Raw genomic sequence first — 27,222 nt, forward strand, 5'->3', positions numbered from 1 at the left:
GAGAAAAAGAATTTATTGCTCTCTTATCAGAAGAAAGGAACTTCTTCCTGCCTTGCTCAGCCCTGAAGATGCCATTAGGATTAAGAAGAAGAAGAAGCTGACCAGGAAGAAGTGACAAGTCAGAATCCTGTGTTTGAATGGAATTTATGCATCATGTATGAGGTGTATGAATATGCAACAGGTTATTGTTTTTAAGGGTTAATCCTCTGTTAATGTGTGTCCTTTTTCGAGCTTATGTTGCCCAGAAAAAGATACCCAAACTCTGTAATTCTTTGTTTCTGTTGTCTCATATTGTCCTAATCCAAATTGTCCAAATTATTATTACTCTAATTATATTACTATTTTAAAAATCATTTTATTACTATTAAACTTTTAAAATTTTAAAAATGAGTAATTGGCATTTTTCACATGCATGCTTTCCTCCTTCTTCTCTTTCAGCTCTGGTGACCCACCAAGATGGACCAGACCTTTTTAGCAATTGTGTTTGGTCCCTGTGACAAGTGCAGCAAGGAGAAGCCCCTGAGGCCCGTGTCTGTGAAATCAGAACAACGCAGCTACTGCTCGCTCTGCGTGGAGATGGTACGTCACTGCTGTCACTGCCACCGGTGTCACTGCCACTGCTGTCACTGTCACTGCTGTCACTGCCACCGGTGTCACTGTCACTGCTGTCACTGCCACCGGTGTCACTGCCACTGCTGTCACTGTCACTGCTGTCACTGCCACCGGTGTCACTGTCACTGCTGTCACTGTCACTGCTGTCACTGCCACCGGTGTCACTGCCACTGCTGTCACTGTCACTGCTGTCACTGCCACCGGTGTCACTGCCACCGCTGTCACTGCCACTGCTGTGGGCACTGCAAACAGCAGGGAATGGAGCAGGGGTCGCTGAAGTTGGGTTTTTCTGGACTGCAAATAAGCATTGCTAGGCCCCCAGACTGCCAGACAAAGACCTCTGCAGATGCCTGGTGTTTCCACAAACCTACAGGCGAGGTGGCCCCAGGGTTCAAGGATATTTTTTATGATTCTTGAGTGGAAAGAGGCCACAAGCTTTTTATCCTAGGGTACCACACTTGCTGTGCAAGTGTTATGTGCCCATCTTTTCCCTGAGATACAGAATCACAGAATCATAGAATAATGAGGTTGGAAGAGACCTCTAAGATCATCGAGTCCAACCTATGCCCTAACACCTCCAACTCGACTATAGCACCAAGTGCCATGTCCAGTCTTTTTTTAAAAAAACACATCTAGAGATGGTGATTCCACCACCTCCCTGGGAAGAGCGTTCCAGTACGTTATTATTCTTTTGGTGAAAAATTTCTTCCTAATAGCCAACCTACACCTTCCCTGAACATGTGTGCTCTGCTTGGCCTATAATCTTGAGTTTCCCACTTGCCTTGGAAAGAACTTAACAAAAACAACAACAACAAAAAAAATATTAATTAATCACAACAAAGTCATTCACTAGAGCCAGGGGAGATGACATTCACCTAGTCTGTCTCAGACACCAGTAAAGGGCTGTCCCAGCTCCTTTGTGCCACATTTCCTACTGTGACCAGGTTGTCTACTGAGCTATCTGCACTACTTGGGTGAGAGCTGGAAGTTGCTACAATGAGGATAAGATGGGAAAAAGTTGCAGAGCAGTGGCATGTCTTCTGTTGGAGGCTTTCTAAGCTCCAGCAATTAGTGGTGAGGTGATATCCCGCTGTCCTGGTAGGGAGCACTGTTCCAGAGACATCTCAGTGGGGTTTTTTTAGGTGAAACACACAGCTAAGGTCATGAACTTATGTGGCTATTGAAGAGCTGGCGTCCAAAACTCCTTTTGTAAACTTCAGAATTTTGCTGTCCAGCTTGCAGTAGTTTTATTTTATCTTCCTAAACCATTGTGCATTATCAGTTGGAGAAGACATCCATCACTGTTTCCTCCCCTGAAGTGTTCTCTACTGTAGGGTCCAATGGTTTGTTGAATTTGAGTGTCAGATGAAATGATCTCTGCAGAAATGCTAAAAGGCTTAGCAAGCTGTGTTTACACAGCACTGTTGTACAGGCAGATGAGAGCACTGATTTGGAGGTGTAGGTGGTACATGTGTACAATTTACTGGCTGACCCAGCACATTCCCATGCATTACTTTGTTTGGGAGGAAGTTTAGATGTAATTACTGCGAGACAAAAGGCAGCCCCTTCCCAGTTTATTTGCTTCTCCCGACTGAAATTGCTGCTTTGTTCAGGTCCTTCTTGGCCAACAGCCTTCTTGGCTATTTATTCAGTAAATTTTTGCATGACTTGATAAATGCATGCTGGAATTGCAGGAAACTGGCTGTTTGTTATTTACAGTTTCTGCAACTTTCTCCCTGTTATTGGCAGTAAGGACGTCAGACTCTTAGCAGCTGGAACAGCTGGTAGGTGGAAGCAGCCTGAGACTTCAGGAGGAATTGCATCAGTACCTAACAGCCTGTTAGGCTTCCTATTGGCACTGCAGAGAGGCCTGTGGCTTTCTGGTAGATCTGGCTTTACCTTGCTTCATATTTTCTAAAAGGTTTAAAAGCAGATATTCAGAACACAGAGAGCTCTTTGCACTAGCACAGAAATAGACATGAGTAGGGAAATTCCATCCTTGACTTTTAAATTGTTTTTTCAGACCTATGTCTATGCTTTGGCTTATATCAAAATGCACACTATATCCTTTGCCACAGTTGTGTTTGTGGATGAATGTGCATATTGTGGTCTCTAACTGGCTGATCTTTCTGCAGCTCCCTGATGTGCCCATGCAACTCCCAATTTCAGTCCAGCAGATGTACACATGCATTTTCATCAGCCAGTCTTGGTGATTTCCCCAAAAACAACATATGTTGAGGGATAACAGAATTAGAAATTGCTGATTCCCAGTGTTGACTTCAATTGTTTGCCTTTTAGACAAAATAATCTTCATCCCCTAGGGTTTTGCCTGCTTTGGAGTTCGGTGCTAATCAGTAGAAACTCAATGTTTGCTGGTTTAGATTCACCACAAAATTAGCTTACAACTTGAAAAGAGATCAGCTGGTGAATTAGTGAGAAAGCAAACTTATTTTAAAGGCCTGGCTTTTGAGGTAGACAACATTTTGTTTTATACTGCTAGATCCTTCATTTTCCCTAGTGTTACTATTACCAGAGCAGGACCAACTTTCTTCCATGGACCCCCACCACTCACCACTGCAATCTGGTGTATTTGCCATGCGTGGCACTCGTTGATGTAGTACTAAGCCATCATCTAAATTAATTCAGTCCTGGTTGATTTTATTTAAAGCTCCCAATTGGCCTTACTCTAACCTGTATTTTTGCATGGTAAGCTAATGATGGCATGGGCAGTTAAGTAGGAGCTGGTCAGATGAATTAAATACTTTTTAAACAATTTTTTTCCAAACCAGTGAAATACACACTATGTATCACACACTTCTACAGCTCAGTCTGTTCAGTAGAGGCTTCCCTGTCACCTCCTGGCTCTGCTGACCCCATCATCTCAGGATTAGTATCACATAGCAGCCTGCACATGTATGGTTCCCAAAGACTCTCACCTTCTGTGCTGTTCTTTGTAGACATTTTAATCCCATTCCACAAGGCAGTGAGACTGTTCACATCAGTAAGGCAAGAAACTGGCTTTTTCACTGTTAGAACTATGCAACTGTCTGACACATAGGTGTTATCTATGCCAAATTCCTGAGAGCTGATGCATTCCTGTCAAGGCAAGGAAATTTCCTATATGCCTTTTGTTGGGTTTAACTTCTGGGCCTCTCCACCCTTATCAGGTGTCAGAAATAAGGTATTTGTTATAGATTAAAATCCTTTAAAAATTAAGTTTCTTCTTCAGAATCTACTTCAGCTAGTCCCCAGGACACAGCTACATTATTGAGTTTAATATAAGTAGGTTTAATTTTTCAGACCTGAAGAAAATGCAGGGAAAGAAGCTTTCTGTCACTTTCCTGCTAAAAGATCTTTGGGTTTCTTGGTTTTGCTTTTTTTCTGTTCTTTTGGTATCACTTTAAAAATACTCAATTTTTATTTCCTTGGCATAGTCAGTGCTGGAAGGCATTTGCCAAGTGCTGATTACTCTTGGGGGCTTTGAAGGATGTTCCTTTATCCAGCAGTGTGTGAACCCATAGCTTATACTGCCTATATTTTCTTTTGTGATGAGTTCAGGGTTGCCTACATGGCCATGAGGCTGGCTGGGTTAGATCACACCGGTTTCTGTGGACACTGAGAAGTCTGGAAATAGATCCACTGCGTTTGATTCCCAGTGAAGTAACCTGGCTTCTGCCTGCAGAGCCATTGACTAAGAGGGCCCTTGTGGACATGGCCAGACAGGGGCCAAGTTCAGCTCCAGAGTGATGGTGAAGAGCTCAGCAGCTCTGCCTGTGCATCCCAGCTGGACAGCAACACTGCTTCTAAGCCCAGTGTGGGAAGGGACTTTTATTTTCTCTGAGACCCACACTTTGTCCAGGATGTGCCCAGAGTCCAAACAACAGCTGCAAACAAGCATTTTCTTATCTCCCTCTCCAATCTTGGCACATCCCCAGGTTGAACAATAGCCACTGGATTGTCTATTTTCTGGCTAAAGGGAGATAATGGGAGTCAATTTGCACAGAGTTACTCCTTGTGGATCAAGGACGATTCTGTAATAAAAAGGGGACATTTTCAAGGAGCTCCTAGGGAACAAAAAGCTATGTGCCATGGTTCTTTCTGTGGAAGCATCAGCTGCTCCCTGTGCCCAGCACATATTCATGTGAGCAGAACCCAAAGAGCTGAGCCCCTGGGCTCACACCACACCAGAGTGGAGGGCTATTTATTACCTCTTTTGGATTTTGGAAACTGCTCTGTTTCAAGAGATTGGAATGCCACAGACTCTAATGTGCACATCTGAGAGTAAGATATACAAGGGGTACAAGGGGTAGTTTGTCTAAAGGAGAGAAACAAAAAGGAAAGGGACACCAAATTTAATAACAGGAATTCAAAGCATAGTAGAGAGAAGATTTTTCACCACTGCATCTGTCCTGCTGGCTCAGGAACTGGGCCAGAGACCTGCATAACTGATTCTCCCAGTACCTCCTACCCACAGGAGTATCAGAGAGTGATGGAGCTAAATGGGACTTGGTAACCCTGGACAAGATCTGTCTTCCCAATCTGGTATTTTAAAATGCCACTGGGGAGAGACCGATGGCCTTTTTTTCCTTCTTTCTCCCACAATGTACAGCTTGTATAAACAAGTTTAGGAACGTAGCAGAAAAAGCCATTGGCATGTGTTTCTGTGGAAATGAAACCTTTGGACTGTGAAGAGGGCCTGGGATATGTGTAGGAGCAGGGCAGGAGGTGAGGCTGGTCCCAGCTGCCGGCCTGGAGACCGCTGGGATGTTGGAGCAGGGGCTGCTGGAGCAACCGGACAAGGGATGCTGCAGCGGCAGGACTGGGGATGGGGATGCTGTAGCCGGCAGGATGGGGATGGGGGTGCTGCAGCCGGCAGGATGGGGATGGGGATGCTGCAGCCGGCAGGATGGGCATGGGGATGCTGCAGCCGGCAGGATGGGCATGGGGATGCTGCAGCCGGCAGGATGGGGATGGGGGTGCTGCAGCCGGCAGGATGGGGATGGGGATGCTGCAGCCGGCAGGATGGGCATGGGGGTGCTGCAGCTGGCAGGATGGGGATGCTGCAGCCGGCAGGATGGGCATGGGGATGCTGCAGCTGGCAGGATGGGCATGGGGATGCTGCAGCTGGCAGGATGGGGTTGGGGGTGCTGCAGCCGGCAGAATGGGGATGCTGCAGCCGGCAGGATGGGCATGGGGATGCTGCAGCTGGCAGGATGGGGATGGGGGTGCTGCAGCCGGCAGGATGGGGATGCTGGTCCCCACGATGTGCGTGCTCAGGACCGGCCTGGAAGTCAGCGGGAGGGGAGGGGGAGCCCGGCCCGGCTCCGGCGCCGTTGCTGAGGCAGCAGGAGCCGCGGCAGCATCCCCGGGAGCCGGGCTGGCAAACTCCTCCTCCCTCCCGCGCTCATCCCCGCTCTCCCCGCTTCCTTTGCAAAGATGGCAACCGAGGGGCTGCACGAGAACGAGACGCTGGCATCGCTGAAGAGCGAGGCCGAGAGCCTGAAGGGCAAGCTGGAGGAGGAGCGGGCCAAGCTGCACGACGTGGAGCGTGAGTGGGGCCGGCCGCGGGGCCGGAGCGGGGCCGGGGCCGGAGCGGGGCCGGGGCCGGGCCGGAGCGGGAGCGCTGCCCCGGGCCCTGCGGCCGGACCCGCCGTGCCCCGGGCCCTCGGACAGCGCCGTGCCCTGCCCGTGGCTCCGGTGTAGGGCAGGGCCCGCAGCAATCCCGGCCCGGCCCGGCCGCACTGCCTCCGGCGGGGCGGGGACCCTGAATGCCCTGGGTACAGCCCGGCATTCACCCGCACACCGTGGGGGTGTAGGGTCAGCAGCCAGGATGAACCCCCGCCATGTGGAAATGATGGGAATTTGCTTTAATGAGGCCGGGATTTCACCCGAGGTGTGGAAGGGCTTAAAAATTAGCATTGTTTCCAAAAACAGCTGCTCTGCCCCTCTTCTGCCAGGGAAACAAGTTGCAGGGATGCAGTGCTGATTCAGAGGTGCGGGTGAGTCAGAGCTGGAGCTGTCAGTGTGTAACTCACCGTGATCAGCTGCAGCTTCAGGATCCAGGGATTACCCCACAAATGCGATGGACAGCGCTCAGCCCGGCCCTCCCCCTACCCCCTTTCAGGAAAAAGAAGCTCACCTTACGTTAATGGAGCTTTTCAAATAGGTATTCACTAGTTCTGAGATATAAAAAATCCTTTTATTATCATTATGTCATTTTATAATTACAACGCTATAATGCAGGGTTTTGTTTTGGTTTTGTTTGGGTTTTTTTGCTTTTGGTGTGTTTTTTTTTTTAAGAAAAACACGTAAGTTACTTTTTCTGTCTGAAATCGTGTAGCTCACTCTACTAAAAATATTAGTGGGTCATTAAAACTTTTCTTTCATTTTTCATGATGTCTTAAGCATTGAAAAGGGATCTGAGCTTCTATCCAGTGACTTAGTGTTTTGTAAGAATGAGGGACTGGAAAACACTTGATTTTTAGGTTGGGAAGGATTACAATAAAATAGACATATATATATATTCTGGAATAAATAGAACATTTTCTTGTCTAAGTTAGACAATCATGTTATATGAATATCCTGTTAATTAGAATTGTTAAACAAACAAAGATGTCCTCATTACAGGAACATTACCTTAAATTACCATATTCCTATAGTACCATTTCTGTGTCAGAAGTGGCAGGGTCTTTGGTTAACTGACCTCTTGAACATATTCTTAAACCCATTTTTGCTCACAAAATTTTACCTATGATTACAGTGACACTGTAACTGTGTGTGCCATTGATAGTGATGGGATATTCTTTGTCATATATAAAATCTGTGAATTTCCATTGGAAAGCTGTGTTTGCAAAGCCATTACAGCATTTCTAAGACAAAAGTCTTATGCTGCTGTAGAACAATGCTCCCTTATGATATTTTATATAATTGATTCTGTATCAGAGCTTTTTTACACCTAAATTATTCCCAGGTACTATATCTGCAGAGTTTGTAAGTTTCAGAATAAGGCATCATTTCTGATTTTTGCATGGTTGGTTTGGGGTTTTCTTCCCCCCCAATCTAAAATTGTGTCTTCCACATTCTTTTGCTTGGATCATGACTTTCCCTCTGTGGTTCCCAAAACAAATAGCTGGCTGAAATAGGATTGCCCTTATTTGTTCAGTTGGTTCTAAACAGCAGCTCTCAAAAATGTGCTTAGAAAAAGGAAATGCCAAACATGCATTTGATTTGCAGTCTTATAATTTTAAGGGGTCAATTCAAGAGCTTAAAATTTTGGGTGTAGACAAAAGTTTGTCCTGTTTGTGTGATCCATGAATTTTTAGGGCCAGAGAGACCATTAGACCCAACACAGAAAAGATCAAAGACCCAAGAGTATCTGCATCAATTCCACCCTTCCTGTTCCATCCCTTCCAGGCCAAACAATATTTTTAAGACAAATAGGCAGTTTTATCTGGACCTCTGTAAAACTACTCAAGCTGTTTACTGGCTTTAGCTAATCTATTTGTCTGAGTGCATGATTTTCCACTATCTTTGAACAATATTGGTGAATGCTTAAAAATAACTGTCTGACTCTGAACCCTGTGCTAGGCAGGAGCAGCATTATTATGGCTGTGGTTGGAGATAAGCATCCTCAGAGAATCAGTGAGGCTAAACCAGACAATTTCACAGAGTCTCAGCTGCATTCACATAATGGAAACCATTTGTCCAGAGTCTGTGTAACATTTGTTTTTTCAGATATATTCTGGACACAAGCATCTTTCCAGCTGCCATAATAGCCTCCTGTCCTGTGTTTCCATGTCTTTGGATTGGATCATTTGGCAGGTTTCTATGGGCAGTAGTAGGGGGAATGTGTCTTTTCCTCAGTGGGTTTATGTGGTGCTTTCTCAGAAACTTGCTTCTGACTTATGGGCAAGTGGTGAGGAGTGGTGGACAGCGCTTGTCCCCTGGCTCAGCAGAGATTTCAGCTGAGAGCATTATTCTGGCACAGCCTGTGGGGCTGGTGGCTTTGAAAGACAACTCTTGAAAAGGTAATCCACTAGAAAGCAGTCTCTGCCTTGGGCAGAAACTGCTTCACTGAGCCTGTGCCAAGGAATGATCTGTAAGTTCAGGATGCCTGCTCTCTCACTGTCACAGCCCTTCCCAGCCCCTCAGCTTTCTTGCAGCCCCAGAAAAGTGATGAAGGGTGAAGTTGCAAGGCAGCTCCAAAGCACCACCTGCCATGGGGGTGTGAAGCTCAGTCTCCAGCAGGGCAGTGAAAGGCTCAAAATTTCCTCTTCCAGCTTATTAAAGCATGTGAACTTCTCTGCTTATTTCAGGAGGTTTGAGCCAGGCATTGCCCCCACAGCCAGCAGCAGCTGGATCATCTAAGGTTTTGGTGTGGACAGCCACACAACACAGCAAGTGCTGGATCCTATCAGCTCTCCTCTAGACAGTAACTTTTAATTCTGGTGCCAGAGTCTCCAGCCTCAGGATCTGCTGTGGGACTTGAAGTGAGTCCCACCCTCCCTGTGTGAAGAGCTGTCCCTGGGTGCTGCGATATTCATGGCCCAACTCAGCTCCACACGTTGGAGCAGAGCAAATAGATTTCTTCCACACATTTACAGGTCACCCCAGCTTGAGTCACCAGGGTTATGAGACCTTTTAGCTGTGTCATCTGCATGAATTTTATGTCAAAGTCAGTTTGCACAAGCAGAAATGTAAATTTGTTGGGTTTTAAAGAACATCACTGAAAGTGCTGCTATTAAATGAGGTACCCAAGAACTGACTTCTCCACCAGAGGATGCTGCCCAGGAAAATTGCCTGCCTGCCCTCTGTTTCCCTCTTCTGTAGAAGGGACATCCCACAAAGTCCTTGATGTCCATAGTTATTATTGAAAAGTTGGGTAGTGCACTCTTTTGGCAAATGTCCAGCTTCCTGCTCACTCAGAGCTGTGTCCTGGCCCTTAGCTCCTGGCCACCAGAAGGGATGGCACAGCAGAGTCACCAGTGCCAGCACCTGTGTCCCACTGCTCCAGCCCAGTGCTGCAGCTGGGAGTCTCACCTCCAGAACACCTGTCTGTCCACCTGCAGGCCTGAACATTTCCCAGGAAAGGGGGGCAAAGTGTAATCTGTTTCCCAGTTGCGCTTGGGTGGGATGGTCTGCAAGAGCTTCAGCTGCTGCATCCCTGAAATTCAACCCTGAGTGAATCCATCCTTGTCTTTATCTGGTGAATATGTTCCTGTGCCACCCACCTTGGTGTTAGCCACCTGCCAGCTCTGGAGCAGAGCTGATTGGACTCAAACTTCAGGGATTAATCCCTCCAGGGGCATTACTCATAAACAGATATTTGCCAGCTTTGATGAAGGGCTCTCTAACCATCAGCTGTCTGCAGTTCATCAGGTGGCAGAGCGTGTGGAGGCACTGGGGCAGTTTGTGATGAAGACCAGGAGGACCCTGAAGGGCCATGGAAACAAAGTTCTCTGCATGGACTGGTGCAAAGACAAGAGAAGAATTGTGAGCTCTTCCCAGGTATGCTGTTGGGCAGGTGTTTTTCAAAGGTGCTGTTGAGCACTATACAAATCTTCTTGCTATCAGATGATACCTGGGATTATTGTAAATGTTTTCAAGATGCCCTGAAGGAAGTTCATTGGCAATGTATTTGTTCAGAGAGTGTAAATCTAACCTTTGAATCATTGGTACACCTCTTGTAGCTAATACCCTAAATATTTCTTGTCTGGTCATACACAGATTTTCACATACTCTCTCCTACAATAAAAAAAAAAAAATAGACTCATGTGAGGCTACATCTATTTCCTTGTTTTTTACAAGTTAAATACTTAGCAAAATTTTCAGTTATGTGTTCAGAGAACACATAACTGAAAAATCAGGAAAAGAGAAGAAATGTTGATTTTTTTAAAGTGATTTCTATGCACAGAAATTTCTTCTGCAGTCTGTATGATTGATATGACCTTGAAAGCCTCAGATATCCTGCCAAAATTACTGCATTTAGTTGGGCATTTTGAGAAACAGTCCTAACACCTGCTCAAGACCAGTCTGATAAGCTGGAGGAGGTAATGAGATAATTGCTTTCTAGATCCCCTGGTTCATCCTGAGCCCAGTATGGCAGTGAGTGAGCTTGTTGCATCTCACAGCTGTTCATTGACCTACATGAAATCTGTCAGGGGTCTCACTTGAGGGATAAAAATAGGCAATCTGCATTGCAAGCCACCTTCACTTACTGTGAGTTTTTACCATTCATGGTGATCTCCACAAAGAGAATAATTTAAATATTTAATGTCACACTTTTTAAAGTGGTTAAAATGTTAGTGTGTAGATCAGAAAACTGAACAGACAGGTTGAAATGCATTTTTTACTCTATTTTAAGAATTGTAAGTCCAGGTACAGAAGCAGTTGTTGCTCAGTAATAAGCATTTCACTTTCATGATACAGGGAAGATTACAAATTTATGTGCATAAGGCAAAGTAGCTGGCAGGAGTGTAGCTGGTGTACACCAAGTGATTGTGCTGCTCTCTGTGCAAGGCTCTGTGATGGCTATTCAGCTGGTTGTGTCATGGATTATTGAAGGTTAAGTAAGTGTAGTGGCAAGTAAAGGGAAAACCAGGATCAGACTGGAAAGGGAAGATGAATAAACAGTGCAATATCCATAAACAGCTGGGGCAAGTGAGGGCCTACAGGTGTCAGGTTCCTGAGGAGATGGCCTGTCTGTGGCATGTGCTGCAGGTGAAAGGAGCACTCATGGAGCCATTAAGAGGGAAGAGAAAAACATTGAAAAATAAATTGGTCTTTTAATCAAACATGAGTCATCTCAGAGAGGAGGAGATACACTTCTCTTGTGGTGGTACAACAGCACTACTGAGAAGTGTCTCCTTGGTGCTTCTCTGTGACCACTGTGCTGTTGTAAAAATGGAGACAAAAGGACATAGCAGACTGGGGAGAGGAAATGAGCAGCAGAGTTTTCTCCCAGCTGGGAAGTAGTCATATCTCTGGAAGGCCTCAGTTTCTCTTTCTCTCTGCTTACATTTAGGATGGGAAGGTGATCGTGTGGGATTCCTTCACTACCAACAAAGTAAGTGAAACTTCACAAAAGTCTGTGCCTAGGACAAATGACAGTGGGGTTGGGTGAAGGGCTCACAGGTGTCACCGGAGGCAGTGGGATAATGGGATAAAATGCAGACTTCAACTAGCACCCCAAAAAAAAGGAGCCCAGGACAAGCCACATCCCTTGACCTGTTTCTGAGCAAAGTCCCTGTCAGGGCCCTGGGGTTTGTCATGGTCTGCAGTGGGAGAGTCTGATCCAACATCTTGCTCACAAGGGAGGCAAAGCCCAGCCAGCAAAACAGGAGAACCTTTCCTGGGCAGGTGCTGTGTATGATCTGGGGATCCTTCAGCTGTGGTGTTCACTGTGAAATGGTGCCACTGCTCCTCCAAGCCTGTCTGGGCTGCCTCGTGGCACCCTGCACCTGGTTTTTAACTCACTTTTACATGTGCAGCAGTGGGGACCTTTCACAGCACTGGATGACCTAATAAAATGCTCTGTGATCAGTTTGGGGCTCACAAATAAGGTGGAGAGTGTCAGAGAAGGACTGGCCATCCTCCTGCTGCTCTGCTGCATTCTGCAGTCGTTCTGCAGTAAGTTGTTGACTTACCTGTGAGTTATGGCTGGGAGGAACACCTATACCTTGCACTGACCTCAGGATGTCCCACAGAAATACTGAACTGCCCACTCCCACAGTTTGGCTTGCATGGACTAGAGGAGCAGTGAGTCCCAGTCTAAAGGGGTGCTGTGTTTCAGGAACACGCCGTGACGATGCCCTGTACCTGGGTGATGGCATGTGCCTATGCCCCTTCTGGATGTGCCATTGCTTGTGGGTAAGTTCCCAGTGTCCACAGCAGCTTACAGAGAAGTTGGATTTATTGCAGTGTCCTGGTGGCTTTAGAAGCTGACAGATAGAAGTTTGCATGCTGTGATTGTGGGTGGAAGGTCTACATTCAGTGCCTCTGATTCTGTTTCCATAATGGCTCGTACATATTACCTCCACTGACTTCAGTGAGGAACATTTGTTGTGTAAGCATGGAAAATAATCCTCTTTCAGCATTTATATCATGGGTCAGGAATTCTGCATGCATGCAACTTCCCTTTTCTAGTGTGGTTGTCTATGTTGGATATATTTTCTAAGGGAAAGAGGTTTTAATTGTGTTCTTACTTTGCACTATTTTTTTATGGCATAGAGGTTCATCATTAATGATTGCCAGTATGTGACTAGTTCTTGCTAAGATGGGATGGGGAGAAGTAATCCCATCCTTGATAATCTTGTAGTTTTCTGAGGGCTTGGGTTTGAAAAAATAAGTTTAGATAGGGGAAAAAAATAAAGAGATGAAATGTTGGCAAAACATCTTGTAAGAAGGAACTGGGTGGATCAGACAAAGCAAGCTTGGGGCGAGAGAAAGGAACAAAGGGAGACTTCAGTGTGCAGCTTGCAGATCTAGAACACAGCAGACTGAGACAGAGAAGCAGACTCTGTGTGTGGAAAGGAGTCTGGAAACTGTTTTTGACTAGAACCCAAAGAATGGCAAGCAAGCTCTGTCTCTACACTTGCAGCAGAAACAGGGAGTGCATGGATACATTGCACCTAATTCTGTATTTCTGTCGTGCTGTCAGTTAAGTGCCATGCACATAGTGTAAGGCACAGAACCAGCAACTGGTGGTGTGCCAGGATCCCAGGGACCAGGGCAGGACTGATTACCACAGCTCTAGGAAAGGGACAGATACAAGAAATGAGTCCTGGGTCTGACGCAGCTTAACTGGTGCAACTGTTCAGGAGGGGGGCAGCAGCTACAGGGGTCAGTGCTTCTGTTGCCTTTTTTCCACACTCTTGTATAAGTTTTGTCTTTGCACCCACTACTAGCTATGCTGCCTCTTCTATAGGAGCTAGGTCACATTTGTTCAGATAGGTGTATAATGATGCTGAAATACTGATCTTTGCCATGACAGATGTCAGCAGAAGAAAGGCAGTTTGGCTGTATGTGAAACATTAACCCTGAGGTGGCTGCTGTCACCTCCCAGCTTATACTTCCGTGAGGTTTCATTCAGTGCCATTTATAAACTCGATAAGGGTGAAAAATACTGAGGAGCAGCTGTTCAAGTTCTGTAAAGCAGCCAGGCTGGTGAGGCAGCTGGGGCTTCCCTGCACAGGGAGATCCCACACAGCACAATACAGGGAAGTCGGTGCTTGTAAGGGTTTGGCAGCACAGCACTGACAGGTGGTGTCCTTCTTATCACCACTCGCCTTTTGTCGTTGCAGTTTTAACCAGTTCTCCTCTCTCTGTTACTGCTATTATTACTCTCTTCAGTGGCCTGGACAACAAGTGTTCTGTGTACCCTCTGACATTTGAAAAAAATGAAAATATGGCTGCAAAGAAGAAATCTGTTGCAATGCACACGAACTACTTGTCTGCCTGCAGCTTCACTAACTCAGACATGCAGGTAAATGCGTCCCCTACCCGCTGCTCACCGTCACCTAGCACGAGCTGCACTCTGGTGCAGTGCACGTGTCCTTCCTTGCTCCTGGGCCACATCCTGCCCCAGCAGGGGCTGCTGGAACACCCTCATGGGGGGCAGTGAAGGTGCTGCAAAAGCTGCTGTAAGGAAATGCTTGTCACAGCCTGTGGCCAGGCTGTCCCTACAAAGGCCTGTGGCTTCTGCAGAGGGACCTCTCTGGTACCTGTATGTTCTCTGCTCCCCAGTTTGTGCTTTTAGGAGCCTGGACTATTGCAAATAGTTAAAACCTGGTTCAGCCAGGACTGGGTTGGGTGCTGTGCCAGCTGATGGTGACTGTATTGTTTGCCTGCTCTGTCCCGGACATCCGGCAACATTTGCTTTTGCTTTCATTCAAAGTACTTTTTATTTGTACCAAGTGATACAATGGAGCTCGAGCATGGCCCCACAGGGCCATACCTGCTGTTTCTACATGCAGTGCTGTGTTCCCTCCAGGGAAAGGAGTGATGCTGTTCCCATCTCACAGGCAGTGGGTGGAGCACAGAGACCCACAACGGGAGGGGATGGCAAAGCCAGGAACTGAATGCAGATCTGAGACCAAGCCAGCCTTCCTCTCTATTGAATATCTCAAAGATCTCTTTCTCTAGGAACACAGAAGATGATGAAAGGAGCCAGGATAATCCCCTTGTCCTCTCTGGTTTCTGAATTTAATTAAAGCTCTTCTCAGTGCAGCTCTACAGCAAAATAAGTGGCAGAATGGAGCATTTTTATAGCTCTCAATGTCAGCAGAGCTGCTGGAAAGGGAATACCATGTCCCCTTCTCCCAGATATTGGAGCTCTTCTGTAGGAAATAGCAGCTCTCGTTGCTTCTATTTCAGGACATGTGAAGCCGAGAGTATGTTGTTGTTTGTCACTCTGGTTTCTGTAATGACTCCTAGGTGCTAATTTAAGTCCATTGCCATGGAAACAAGTGGTGGAGGTACCCAGCACTCAGGCTTGCTTAGCCCTGACCTTCCTGTGCAGGAGCTGTGTGGAATTAGAGTCTACATTAAGTGGAATGTTTTTGATGAGATATAAACCCAGTTCTCTCTTTTCTTGTCTATACCTAAAGGCTTTGAGATTAAATCCTGTGACAGTAAAAATAGCAATTTCTTTTTCATAATAAAAAAGAAAGAAAAGCTGGGAATTTTTTTCCATATTAAATACAGCAAACTGCATTGATATTGAAGGTCATGTTTTACTATTGTTAAGTCACAGTGGATTAAGGTGCTTTATATTTAGTGAATCAGAAATCTTTCTGAAGTCTTTAAAAAGAAGTTTTCTTGTGATTGCTAGGCTTATAAGTGATCATTTATGGAACTGTATGTTATTATTCAAACAAATACAAGCAACAGGTTGGCCAAGCTTCTCTTAGGACACTTATGTAGCAGATCCTAGATAATCCCAGATTTCTTATCTTTTTGCATTTACATAAAGGCATCAGAATTAAAACTATTGAGAATTAAAACTATTCAGTAACTCTGAGGGTGCATAGTGCAACAAGTACATTGTTCAGGAGCTTTGCAAGCTGTGTGCAGAGCAGCTCTGCTCTCCCAGTTTGCATCAGGAGGGATGTGGTGCTATCCTGGAGCAGCTCCAGCATGAGGTGGAGGTGTCCCCCAGCCCAGTGTCCCCACAGCTCCCACTGCTAGGTGCTGCCAGGGCTGCAGCTCTGCCCTGACTGCTGTCTTAAACTGCAGCTCACTCTTCCCACAGAGGTGTGGAAGACTGGATAGGAGTTTAGGGCTTAGTGTGCTCATGGGCTTTGGGCAGTGCAGTGGAAAGAGAGGAGATCTGGGGATGGCTCATTGTGAGTCATTCCCAGGTTGTGGGTGCTGAAAAAGGGTCCCACCCTTGCTGCTCATGTTCTGCTGATCATGTTCTCACATGGAACCCAAGCTGCAGGGCTGAGTGACCCACACACCTTTTTCCCAGTGCCCCAAACCAGTCGTGCTTGAGAGAGCCTCCCCTCTCTCAGAGAGCAGAGAGCCAGGGAGCCTCACTTCCTAAATTAGGTATCTGCAGCTCTGTGGTGTGATAGTGCTCCGCACGTGACAATGCTCCATGTGTATTAATAGCAGCAGTTAATTGGGATCTCAAGTGTTTTGCATAGGGCAGGCAGCCATGCTCCCAAGTGTGGCAGGGCTGAGGAGCAGCCCTGAAGTTGAGTCCATATCATTTCTCTTTAAGAATTAGCTGGAGCTCTGGGTTGCCAACAGACCCTTCCCTTACACCTCTAGCCACTCCTCTTCCCTTCATATTCCCTTCAGCAGTGCTACAGAGCAAATCCTCAGAGCTGAAAGTCTTCATTCCTCAGCCAAGTACAAACATTCCCCAGAACAGGGGAGTTCATTCTGCTGGCTGGGAAGACAATTCAGGACTTTCTTCTGCTATTATCATCTGAGAGCAATAGCATCTCTCTGCTGCAGGATTCAGAACAGTCTGTTCTGCAGCTTTGCAGACCTCTGTTTACGGGAAGAATTTCTGGAGCATCTGTCAAACATGTTCAGTGTTTAACCTTTATGCAACTCTGTGAATGGTTTCGTGACTGTGTGATCATTTTCTTCTTGAAGAGAATTTTGTTTTTAACTTGTAACTACCCACTGGGATCACTTGAGTTTCCTCACCAACCATGAGAAAAACCTGTGTACAAAACTGAGAGCCCTCCTACGTTCACCCTTGCTTCCTTCCACACCAGTGCACAGGGACTCTTTCAACCTACAGAATTTGTGATTGCATAACAGTTTCGGGTGCCAAGGGGAAATTTTGAACAATTGAGCATCATCAGGATTTAGCCACAATAACAAGCTCAGATCACATGTGCTTTCTACAAGTACTGTAGCAGATGGGAAGCTGAGCTCTGTTCAGGCAGTGTATGTTCAAGCCCTTTCACACACAAATGGTTTAGGACAAGTGAGAGTTGATGGACTTATCAAACAACTGTCTAGACAGGCTTACTTCCCTTTCAGAAAATCCATGTCTTAAGCCAAATTAATTTGGTATAACCTGACTGTTTCAAGCAGAAAGAAAAAAAAAAAAGGTGAGTTAAACAGGTATACTTAATTCCAAGAGTTCTTCCATTTACCTGGGCTGAATTCCAGCAGCCTAAATATGGATAGACTGAAATACAGGGGCAGACATTGTTCTGCCTCCTTTTTAGAGAATATGAAAATGCCAGCAGATCCTTACTGCTGTCAGTTGTGCAAACCCCACCACACAAAAGGGACCATTACTGAAACATTCTGTAGGGATAGTGGTGTCCATACAGCTCTCTTTTCTACTCTACCTTTTTTCCTTAAAAATAAAACACATAAGCTGTACTTAGGTTCACATTGGGCTTATGGTTTTGATTTATATCAAATAATTGGCCTAATATTTCATTAAATTAAAGCTGTCCTTTGGTGTATGTGTAGAATGTCAGTTGTTTCTTTGTAACCTGGTCATCTGCTGATTCTTGTATTGTGACTCTTCCCACATCCTATAGATCCTGACAGCAAGTGGAGATGGAACTTGTGCTCTATGGGATGTTGAGAGTGGGCAGCTTCTACAAAGTTTCCACGGTCATGGAGCTGATGTCCTGTGCCTGGACCTAGCCCCTTCTGAAACGGGAAATACATTTGTCTCTGGGGTAAGCAGGAGCTTCCTCTCATAATATAAAACTAAGGAATATGGAAGTGAAAAGGCAGCAAAGTAGGAGGCTCATGATGTTACTGAGAGAGTGCTGGAGTGTATGTTGGATGCCCCAGTGCAATCCATTCATTGCAAGCACATTTTCCAAGCTGGAGCAAATTAAACCCCTGACTGTGGGGTCAAACCCACCCAGCCAGTCTGACTGCAGTTCTGCTTACTTAGCAAGTTCCACCCCACATCAAAGCAATCCAGCTCGAGAGCAAAACAACGCCTCTGCTGGGAAGGGGAAGGCTCAGAGTTAGAGATGGGGCTCCTACCACACTGGAGGTGTGAGTCCCTGTGGATGGGAGCCTGGAACAGCAGAGGGCTTCCCACACTTTGCTCCTTCCCTGTGCCCAGATCTCTAGAGCCAGATGGGCTGTGACAGGCATCAGGTTGTGCTCAGGGCATTGAAGTGGGGTTGCAATAACGTCTGTGCCACTATGTCCCCAGAGTCAAGGGGCAGCTTGGACACTGGCTAACCCCTCGTGCAGGCTGGAGCAGGGAGATGAGGTGTGGCGACATCTTCAGCTGTTGCTGAGTCCTATGTGCCTTCCAGTGGTACCAGAGGCATTTCAAGCCCCTTCATCAGTCGAACACTCTGCTCCTTGTCCTGGCACGGGGGAGCACACAAACCTCACTGGGGCTGCAGGACTGGACTGGCCAGGGAAAGTACCCAAGGCATCTTCCAAATCATGTCCTGCTGCTAAGGGATCACTGTTCCCAGGCAGCTGAGCCATTGGCACACAGCCTGGTAGTGAGGCAGGCCAAGCATAAAGGTGGGTGGGATGGGGCTCAACTCCCTTTCAAGGTGATCTTTAGTCTTTCCCACATTAGAAAGTGAGTGCGCAGATGAGAGCTGGCAGGAGCTGAGAGGCCAGGTGCTACCAGTAACTCTGCTGAAGGTACCAATAAGTTTGCTGGTTTCTGAGCCCCACCAGCACTGGCTGATCCTGTATTTGATGATGGAAATGGCCCTTGTGCCAGAGGGTGCCAACCATGGGTTAGGGGTGCTTGGAGTCGTGGTCTTATCCCTACACAACATACCTGCACCTCTTCTGTTATGGCTCTTTTAATCAAATTTGGCACATCAGGAGCAGAGTCCAGCACACTGGACTTGCCTGCTGGCAGCACAGCTGCTCTGAAGCGTGACTGAAAGCTAATTCCATCCAAGTGCATTACTTCTCTCGGGTTTTCCTGTCACCAGGCTTGCTTCCCAGAAAGGATAGGTTCATTCTCCCTGGGAACAGCTCAGCTTATTATAGGGCAAGGAATCACAAGCAGCTCTGGTGCTGCTAAGGGAATATGTCATACTTGTGTTGATGGAGGAGCTTGGGCATGTCTGTGCTTACAGGCATTGGCTTAATTCATCTCATGCAAAACACCACTGCAGTGAAGACCTGTCTAACATCGTGTCAGTGCAGGTACAGGCAGAACAGCAGGAAGATATGGTGGCATAGAGAGATTCCCTGAATACTGGGCTCTGTGGTACAGTAACCTTGATCTGGAATAAGCCATGTCAGTGTATCAGCATGTAGGCTGGGTGCTGTTACATTTAACCACTTAACTGAAAATTCCAGCCCTCCTGGGTAAGCTCAGAGCTGTGCCCCAGGCTGTTGTGCTCAATGGCCTCTGAGCAAGGCTCCTCAGCTGAGTTGGGTATCACTCAGAGGGTCCACCTCTCCACAGGTAGTGGCTGGTTTCTCCTTCAAAACCTTAGGAGTCAAAGCACCAGCTTGTCAGATTGGTCTTGCTCCCAAACTTCCAGAGGGATCAGTAGGAACAGTGCACATGGAAGCAATATGAAGGGCTGGGCTTGGGCTGTGGTGGGGCTTGAGAGGGAAATATGCTGGGTCCAAAATACTCTTTATCCTGTTTGGTTTCCCTGGTGCAGAAACCACAAGCTGGTGCCAAGGAGCATTACATCTTTTAAATAATGGCATCTTTACTAAAAACACTAGGATTTCATAACAACAACAGAATTTTAAAAAAGAGAGAGAGAAATATGTGAATTGTGAGGAAACTTTAATTTAACTAGCTATCATATTTAATTAAAATAAATACAGTGTGGCATGGTCTGCTGAGCAGGGTGCTCTGGCTCAGCAGAAGCAGCAGCCACCTGGCCTGCCCTGCTCTTCCCACGCAGCCTCAGAGAGCCTGAGCCCCTGGAGCTCAGCCTGCCTGCTCCTCAGCAGGGGCAAGTTTATTAAAATTTCCCATCACTCTTCAAAGCAAAGTGCAAGTTCTTTTTCCTGTCACTACAACTGTGACAGGAGTGAGGCATTGCAGCTGAGAGCGTGGCCCTGCAGGGATGAAATGGTTCTTGCCCCAAGGACAGTGTAGACTACATGGGCCAAGCCCCTTGCCCAAAGAATTCAGGGTGCACTGAGCACTGAGTGTTAAATGATCCTTTCAAAGCACAGCTTGGAAGGGCAGGTTTTGGCTTGAGGGTGAGATGAAGGGCTGCTATGCTGTTTTTCTCATCCCAACCACACCATCAAGCATGTGGGTGCAGAGCTCTGACAGGGGATAACCCTGGTAGGAGGTGGGGCAAGATACCCTCTGGATGCACTGATTTAATTTTCTCTTTCAGGGTATGAAAAGAACTAGTTATAAAACTAGTGGTATTTTATATTGGTTAAATGGTCAGGGAGCAGGTCAGTTGTGCATCTCTGTGCTGTGGTGGGGCTGCAGACAGAGCTAGGGCAGCAGCACAAGTAGAGCAGGGCTGTGAGTGCAGGGCAGCTCCAGCCTTCCTGAGGAACTCTGCTCCCTCCTGCAACAGCACAGCTGAGGGTACCACTGCAGCCAGTTCTGGGGCTGCTTGGCTGGGTAAATCCTCTGGGAGCTGTGATGTTCAGAGCCTGTGAATGTAGTGAGCTTGGTGATGAATATCAGCCACATGAGGAGTGAATGTCACCATTTGCACAACTGCAGTGATTTTTTTTCCTTACTAGGGATGTGACAAGAAAGCCATGGTTTGGGACATGCGGTCTGGACAGTGTGTGCAGTCATTTGAAACCCACGATTCAGATATCAACAGTGTCAGGTCAGTGTGTTTCTGGGAGAGGACACGTTTGCAGTGTTGAGCAATGTGCTGATTCTATTTCTGAAGTCTGACCTCATCCAAGTAATGTAATGTGTTCTGGTCTTCTTTCACTTGTGCACAGATATTATCCAAGTGGAGATGCTTTTGCCTCTGGTTCAGACGATGCCACGGTATGTTAATTCAGCAACCTAATTTAAGAAAATTCTTTTGCTTCCCAAGTCAGATTTTCCTAAAAGACTAGGTCACATCCACAGAAGGCTCTTAGTGACTAAACTGGGCCTGTGACATCAAATTTGCAGAAATAATAATCCTGTAAGGTAAGATATTAAATACCATATATAATGTTCTAGGGAAAATCACATAACACTGTAGGTCAGTTCTGCAAACTTTTCTACAAGAGGTACTGTCCAAATGCTCATTTCAGATTCTCTCTGTCTGAAGTTTCATGACTAAAATTCGTTGTATTACTGGAAGAAATTTGCCTTCACTTGCTCTTGGTTACAGCATGGGAGGAACCAGCTGAAATGCTGCAGCTTGTGTCAGCATGTCCCAGAAAGCAGAGGGGCCATGGGCTGAGGGCAAAGCAGGGCAGATGTGGGTAGCTGGCCTCTGCAGCCCCAGGGTGGCCTTGGCCACCTCACTGCAGTGAGTCACTGCATCCAGGTCATCCTAGATCACACATCAGCCCTTAATGGATCTTACTTATCTATGAGCAATCTGCTAGGAGGGGCTCAGAATGCATTGACAGGTAAATTTGATCAGCACAGCACAAAATGCCATTTACCTCCTGATGCCCTGTGCCCCTGAGTGATGCTCAGGGCTGATGGCCCTCCCTGCAGCTGGTGTGTCCCATGGGGGAGCAGGCTCTGCCCTGCCACAGCCCTGCAGGGCCTGAGCTGGCAATTAAATACAGCAGGAGAGCAGACGAAGGGGAGGCACCTGGCACCTCGTTTCTTCTGTTTATTCAAACATCACACTGAGTCACCTGGGAGCAAAGACTTTTATCTAAAGTACTCTGCCCTCAGAGCCTGTTTTGAGTCCACTCAATGCTAGCTAAACTCGACAGAAACATTCCTTTTGTCTTCATTGGATGGGGAGACATTCCAAGGCTCTTTGGAGAGAGTGACCCTGATTTTATGTTTTAAAAACTGCGATTAGAAGTTAATACCTCTAGCCCCGTGGTGAGCCAAGTGGGTCTCTGCACACTGGGATGCAGTACTGTGAGCTCTTGAGATGCTGAGGGAGTCATACAGAGAAATTGTCCATCGTTAAATTCCAGTGAAAACATTCTCGTTTAACGCCCAGTATCACAGGTTCTTATTAATTTTTTTTTAAACCATTCTCGATGCCCTGACTCAAGCAGGGGAATGGGAAATTCCACTTCTGTAGTTTTGACAGCGGTTTTGGCAGTTTCCAGTTATCTCATTCTTTAAATGAAGGGGTTTGTTTTTGCAGTATTACAGAGTGGTATCCTTGACCTGATTTATATACTTGGGGATTCTGAGGAACAGATAATCCTGACTGCAAGTAATCCATAAAAGCATGCTCAGATGTATTGTCATCTGCAGTGACCCCAGCTCCCTGTCAGGCCAGTCTGATGAAATTATTCATCTGTGTGGAGCACTGGGAGACCTGGACTGCACATAGCTGGCAGCTCCCCACTGCCCTGCAAGTCAAACAGCCCCTTCTTTATGTGCAGACTTGAATACCAGCCATTTTTCAATAGTAAAGTCTTAATATTAGCAATCCCATCTGGCCAGTGTTTGCTTAAGCTTAACTTATTGAGGAGGGGTTTCAGTTCACATAGTTTCAAAAGTGCATTTTAATTTCAGGGCTAACACACTGCCTTTCTACATGGCAGTGAAGTCTGAAGTCTGGCAGTGAAGCCTGATACATGATTTCCATGTCAAGCCAAACTTTGCTGGCAAATCATAAAAACAGGAAGTACAGGTTGTTAGAGGTGATTTGGAATTTTCCATGAGAAATGAAAACCAGAGATCTGCATTAAAATGTATTATTTCACTTGAATTATTTTCACACAGTTTTTCAAACAGAGAGGCCTCCCAGAAGGGCAGGGACTGTTTGCTCTCCTGGCTTTACTCAGAGCCAGGACTACCACCTAGGCTCCTCTGTGCCACATGGTCTGTGACCTCAACAGTGATTAGAGGCTTGATCCCATCTCCCAGGCTGTGGCTAAACTGCTGTTTAAGAGATTGTCTCCACATGCACCTCCCCAGCAGCAGGATGCCCTGATCAGCCACAGAGGGGGCAGCAGGAGGGAGTGGAGACTCCAGTGGGTACCATGGCCCAAAGCCCACCACTCATGTCTTTTAGGACAGGCAGGAGGCTTAGAGAAGTGGCTTGAAAAAGAAAGTTCTTCCTGCAATGTATCCAAAACAGCCTTGTGTTGCTTAGATCCCTGTTAGAGGATCCCAGTTACAGCAGCCAGAAGCAGAAGGAAAGGAGGAAGCAGAAAGAAGCAGAAGGAAAGAAGCCAAGCAGCCGCTTCCTGTGATGTCTGTTAGGCTGCACTTCCCACTCCCATTTTTTCCAAATATTGTAGCCAGTGCTTCCAGTGTTTACTGAGACATGTGTGTTGGTTTTGTTTTAATCCTAGTGTCGTTTATATGACCTTCGTGCAGACAGAGAAGTAGCAATTTATTCCAAAGAGAGCATCATTTTTGGAGCATCCAGTGTGGACTTCTCTCTCAGTGGTGAGACTTGAACTTTGGAGGTTATCTTAGTGTCGAGATTTGAGGGGAACTGTAGAATTTTTCAGTTTAATTTGATAAAACATTCATTCTTAAAAGTTATCAAAAGTAATAAGTGCCAAATGCATGGAAGCTTTCCTTTGCCTCTGTAAAAATAATTACTCTTTAAATAACCTAGCTGGCTATTGCTTCGTAGTAGTGATGAAAAGTATTTTCCTGGCCCTACTGAAGGCAGGAAATATTTTGCCATTAACTACAGCTGGGCTAGAGTTTCACAATAATAATGAAAAACATTTCAAAGGCAACATGAAATGTAGCTAGCTATTAAGTGCAGTTACATAAATAGTTTTTAAAAGGATAACAAATGATTAATAGTAAAAGTATATTAGAGGGGTATGAAGAACGAGACATTACTAGTTTTCACTACAGCTCCTGAGAGTCTTGTCTTTCCTGCCCCAGCACAAATGCAGAGCTCCCCAGTCACCCTGGGTGGGGGTGAGTGGGTGGTGTACTGCCCTCCTCCTGGAACTGAGGCAAACGTCTCTGTCACGGTCACAAGCACCACCACAGCTCGTCCAGTTGGCAGTGAATCACTTACCAAATTGTTAATCATTCAAGCATTTGTATTCAACTTCTGTGTAAGGTCTGAGTTAAGCATTATTACCCTGCAGTAGCTGTTAAAGTGCTCTTAGCTCTGTCAAGATTTGAAGTCACCCCCCCATCTCTAATGACCAAACACATTCTATGTAATTTAACTAAAATTTACAGCGCTTTTAACTAATTACCTGTAAGTGTTTCAGCATTTAGCCTGGACAGCTCAGCTGCGGGCAGGGCTGTCCCAGGGGCAGGGGACACAGCTGTCCCGAGGGAAGCAGTGGGCACAGGGTGGGCTTGTGGCTCCTGGGCGAGTCGAGCTGGCAGTGTGAAATGCCATTGTCTCTGCAGGTCGCCTGCTGTTCGCAGGCTATAACGATTACACCATCAATGTGTGGGATGTGCTGAAGGGCTCCCGTGTGTCCATTCTGTTCGGACATGAAAACCGTGTCAGCACGCTGCGGGTCTCTCCCGACGGGACCGCCTTCTGCTCGGGCTCCTGGGACCACACTCTCCGAGTAAGCGCTGGGAGAGCTGCTTCGGGTGCTGCTTTCTTCAGTCGTTCAGTAAACGGGGCTGAGGAGGAAGGGTTGCTAGAGGAAAACTGCTCTAGGGGAACTAGGGAGGGTATAAAACAGTGTGAAAGATGAACAGCAAAGCCAAATAAAAATCCCCACAAAGTGCTGGCGGAACTGCTAAGTTTGAGCTTGCTGTTGGGTTACATTGGGATATCATTGCTGCTGATACTCTGTACCACTAGTGTGATCGGCTTACCAACGTTAATTTAAGGTTTGATGGGAGAGTCAGGGTCATAAGGAGTGTTCAGCTCTCTCTCTTTCTACAGATCTGGGCGTAACCTGAGATCCCGTATGCAGAATCAAATGAAGACTGAAACCCTGGACTACAAAAACTGCATAAAGAAGCCATTCCTCAAAATCAAATATTCACTACAGTCCAAAAGAGTGACACTCAACCCACAGATTAACACAACTAGGTAGAAAATGTAGTCTGCTTGAACACGTAGCAAACATCAACTTGTAGTAAAATGAAATGTTTTAATTTTTTTTTTGAAACTATATTCTTTTATTAGAATTAGTTTCATTATTTATAAAGGGACTTTTCTCCAAAGTCACCTGTATCATAGGATTGAGTATTTCAGTGCACATTATGTATTTATTTGCATGAATTTAGTTCCTTTTTAAAGTTAAAAAAAATGTCCTGATTTTATCGGGATATAGCGAAAGGCTTTGGAAACATTCCGTAGTAGCATATTGAATTTCAGTGTTGAAAAATGGAAAGAGAAACAATTCTGATACTTTATGATGGTGTTATGGATGACTGAACCTTGGTGGTAAGTAGAGGAGCAAAGGACCTACTGTGAAGGTACTGGCTGCTGTCATAGAAATGTATTTTTTGTACAGAAAAAAAATCCCTTCAATCCCTGTTTTTTCCTACTGTCTTTTTAGATAGAAATAAGTATTTCGTCTCTGTTACCTGAATATAAAGAATCTAAATATATACAAACTTATAAACAGCAAAGAGGAGGGATATAAACATGATTTACATAATCATGAGGTAATACTTAACCAGTAGTTTCTTAGAAATTTTTAATTGTATCACTTGGTGAGTGAATTTTCTTTTACTTAAAGAAATACTACATGCTAAGCACTAAGGGATACTACACGCTAAGCATTAAGCACCATTATACTGATGGTCAAATCTTTTCCAAGTCAGTCAGAGTCATTCTATGACCATGATTCTTATTTGCATTTTGAGCAGTTCATACAACTTTGGCAAGGCAATGTAGCTTAAATGTATTTTAAAGCAGTATATGCCCATCTTAAGGTCCTTCTGCAATGTCAGAGCAGTTGTAAGTTCATGTGAATACAGGTGAAATCATACAGTCCTTACTGTCACAGTCATCTCCCACTGCCATGGACATGGTTTTGTCATAGTTGGACTTGAGAGTGAATAACAGTGAGCTGTTGAAAATCTGCTGTGAGCCACAGTCCTGCCAGTGCTTGATCCTGTGCTGACCAGAGCATGTGACTCCATCTGATCCAGGAGTCACTGGTTTTCAGGAGAGCAGGACAGCTGGCCACACTGCTGGCAGCACCCAGCTCTCTGTGTGAGCATGGGAATGCCATAAGGACTGGCAGGACCACCCCACACAGAAGTGATGCTCTAGAATCAAGATTTAATCAGATTAATTAATTATGGAACCATTGTGAGATTATATCTCCATTCATACATGGAAAACTGTTGGGACCAGAGTGTGTCAGCTCTGCTCATACCAACAGGTTCTGAGTCACACCTGAGCCAGGCACGAAGAGCTGGAGGAATGCTGGGGGCTTGCACAGCCTGCCCTTTGAAATGCAGGTGGTGAGGTACAGCCCTGAATATAGCATATTTATATGATTTATATTTAGATTGGAACAAGAGAAAACAAGCTTACTGGAATGAACCTGTTTACAAGCTCACTGGTCACTGGAGTTTTATGATAACATCCTCATTCTATTTGCAAGTGGTATTTTTTATAATGATATAAAAATCATATTAGAAACAAAGTCTCCTCATCCATGAAAACCTTAGGTTCTGTGAATCCATAACCAGTTTACCTAAGACACTGACATTTATACCAGCCTTCCATCCCTAATGGAATAGGTCAGCTGTTTTCACTTGGAAAAGTCAACTCTGATGCTTTGCAATATTTGTGGCAAACTATCCCTGTAACAAACTGAATGCACTATGGAAATGTCATATAGAACTCACTGTGCAATATTGAGTCAATACACTGTACACATTTGATCAAAAGATTAATATTAATGTTTAGGTAGTATTTATTGGCAAGATGTTTGTTTCAAACATAATACATTGTGTTGATACTTATGAACAGCCTAAATACAATAAATTGTATTTTACATATTGAGAACATGTATGTAGTAGTTCTTCCCATTGCTTAGGTATTTATAATGGTAGCTATTTGGTTTTTTTGCTTTTTTTGACATTCACTTTTTGCACCACACACTTTCTTTAATGATTTCTCCTGCAAA

General features: G+C 45.6%; 1 protein-coding gene across 2 annotated transcripts; it reads left to right on the forward strand.

The window, feature by feature from the left end:
- The first annotated feature begins 420 nt into the window (after positions 1-420).
- On the forward strand, positions 421-27,101 carry GNB5 (G protein subunit beta 5). Of its 2 annotated transcripts, XM_059858327.1 has the most exons (12): positions 421-579; positions 6,049-6,160; positions 9,983-10,119; positions 11,636-11,677; positions 12,404-12,480; positions 13,963-14,095; positions 17,631-17,774; positions 20,773-20,864; positions 20,986-21,034; positions 23,482-23,578; positions 24,521-24,687; positions 25,014-27,101. In XM_059858327.1, the coding sequence occupies exons 1-12, from the start codon at positions 457-459 to the stop codon at positions 25,023-25,025; spliced, it is 1,185 nt and encodes a 394-aa protein (XP_059714310.1). In that variant the 5' UTR covers positions 421-456; the 3' UTR covers positions 25,026-27,101. The 2 variants fall into 2 exon arrangements, with proteins under 2 accessions (XP_059714310.1, XP_059714311.1); XM_059858328.1 differs by lacking the exons at positions 421-579; positions 6,049-6,160 and adding an exon at positions 6,472-6,778.
- Positions 27,102-27,222: the final 121 nt, after the last annotated feature.

The sequence above is a fragment of the Haemorhous mexicanus genome, chromosome 13 (genome assembly GCF_027477595.1).
Source record: "Haemorhous mexicanus isolate bHaeMex1 chromosome 13, bHaeMex1.pri, whole genome shotgun sequence".
Lineage (NCBI taxonomy): Eukaryota > Metazoa > Chordata > Aves > Passeriformes > Fringillidae > Haemorhous > Haemorhous mexicanus.

What these genes read in the sequence shown, in the direction of transcription:
- GNB5 (XM_059858327.1), top strand. Translation starts at nt 457, where the DNA reads ATGGACCAGACCTTTTTAGCAATTGTGTTTGGTCCCTGTGACAAGTGC. An exon ending in CAAGCTGCACGACGTGGAGC is followed by an intron (nt 6,161 to 9,982) that starts GTGAGTGGGGCC and finishes AGCTGTCTGCAG; the next exon opens with TTCATCAGGTGGCAGAGCGT. An exon ending in CTGGTTCAGACGATGCCACG is followed by an intron (nt 21,035 to 23,481) that starts GTATGTTAATTC and finishes TTTTAATCCTAG; the next exon opens with TGTCGTTTATATGACCTTCG.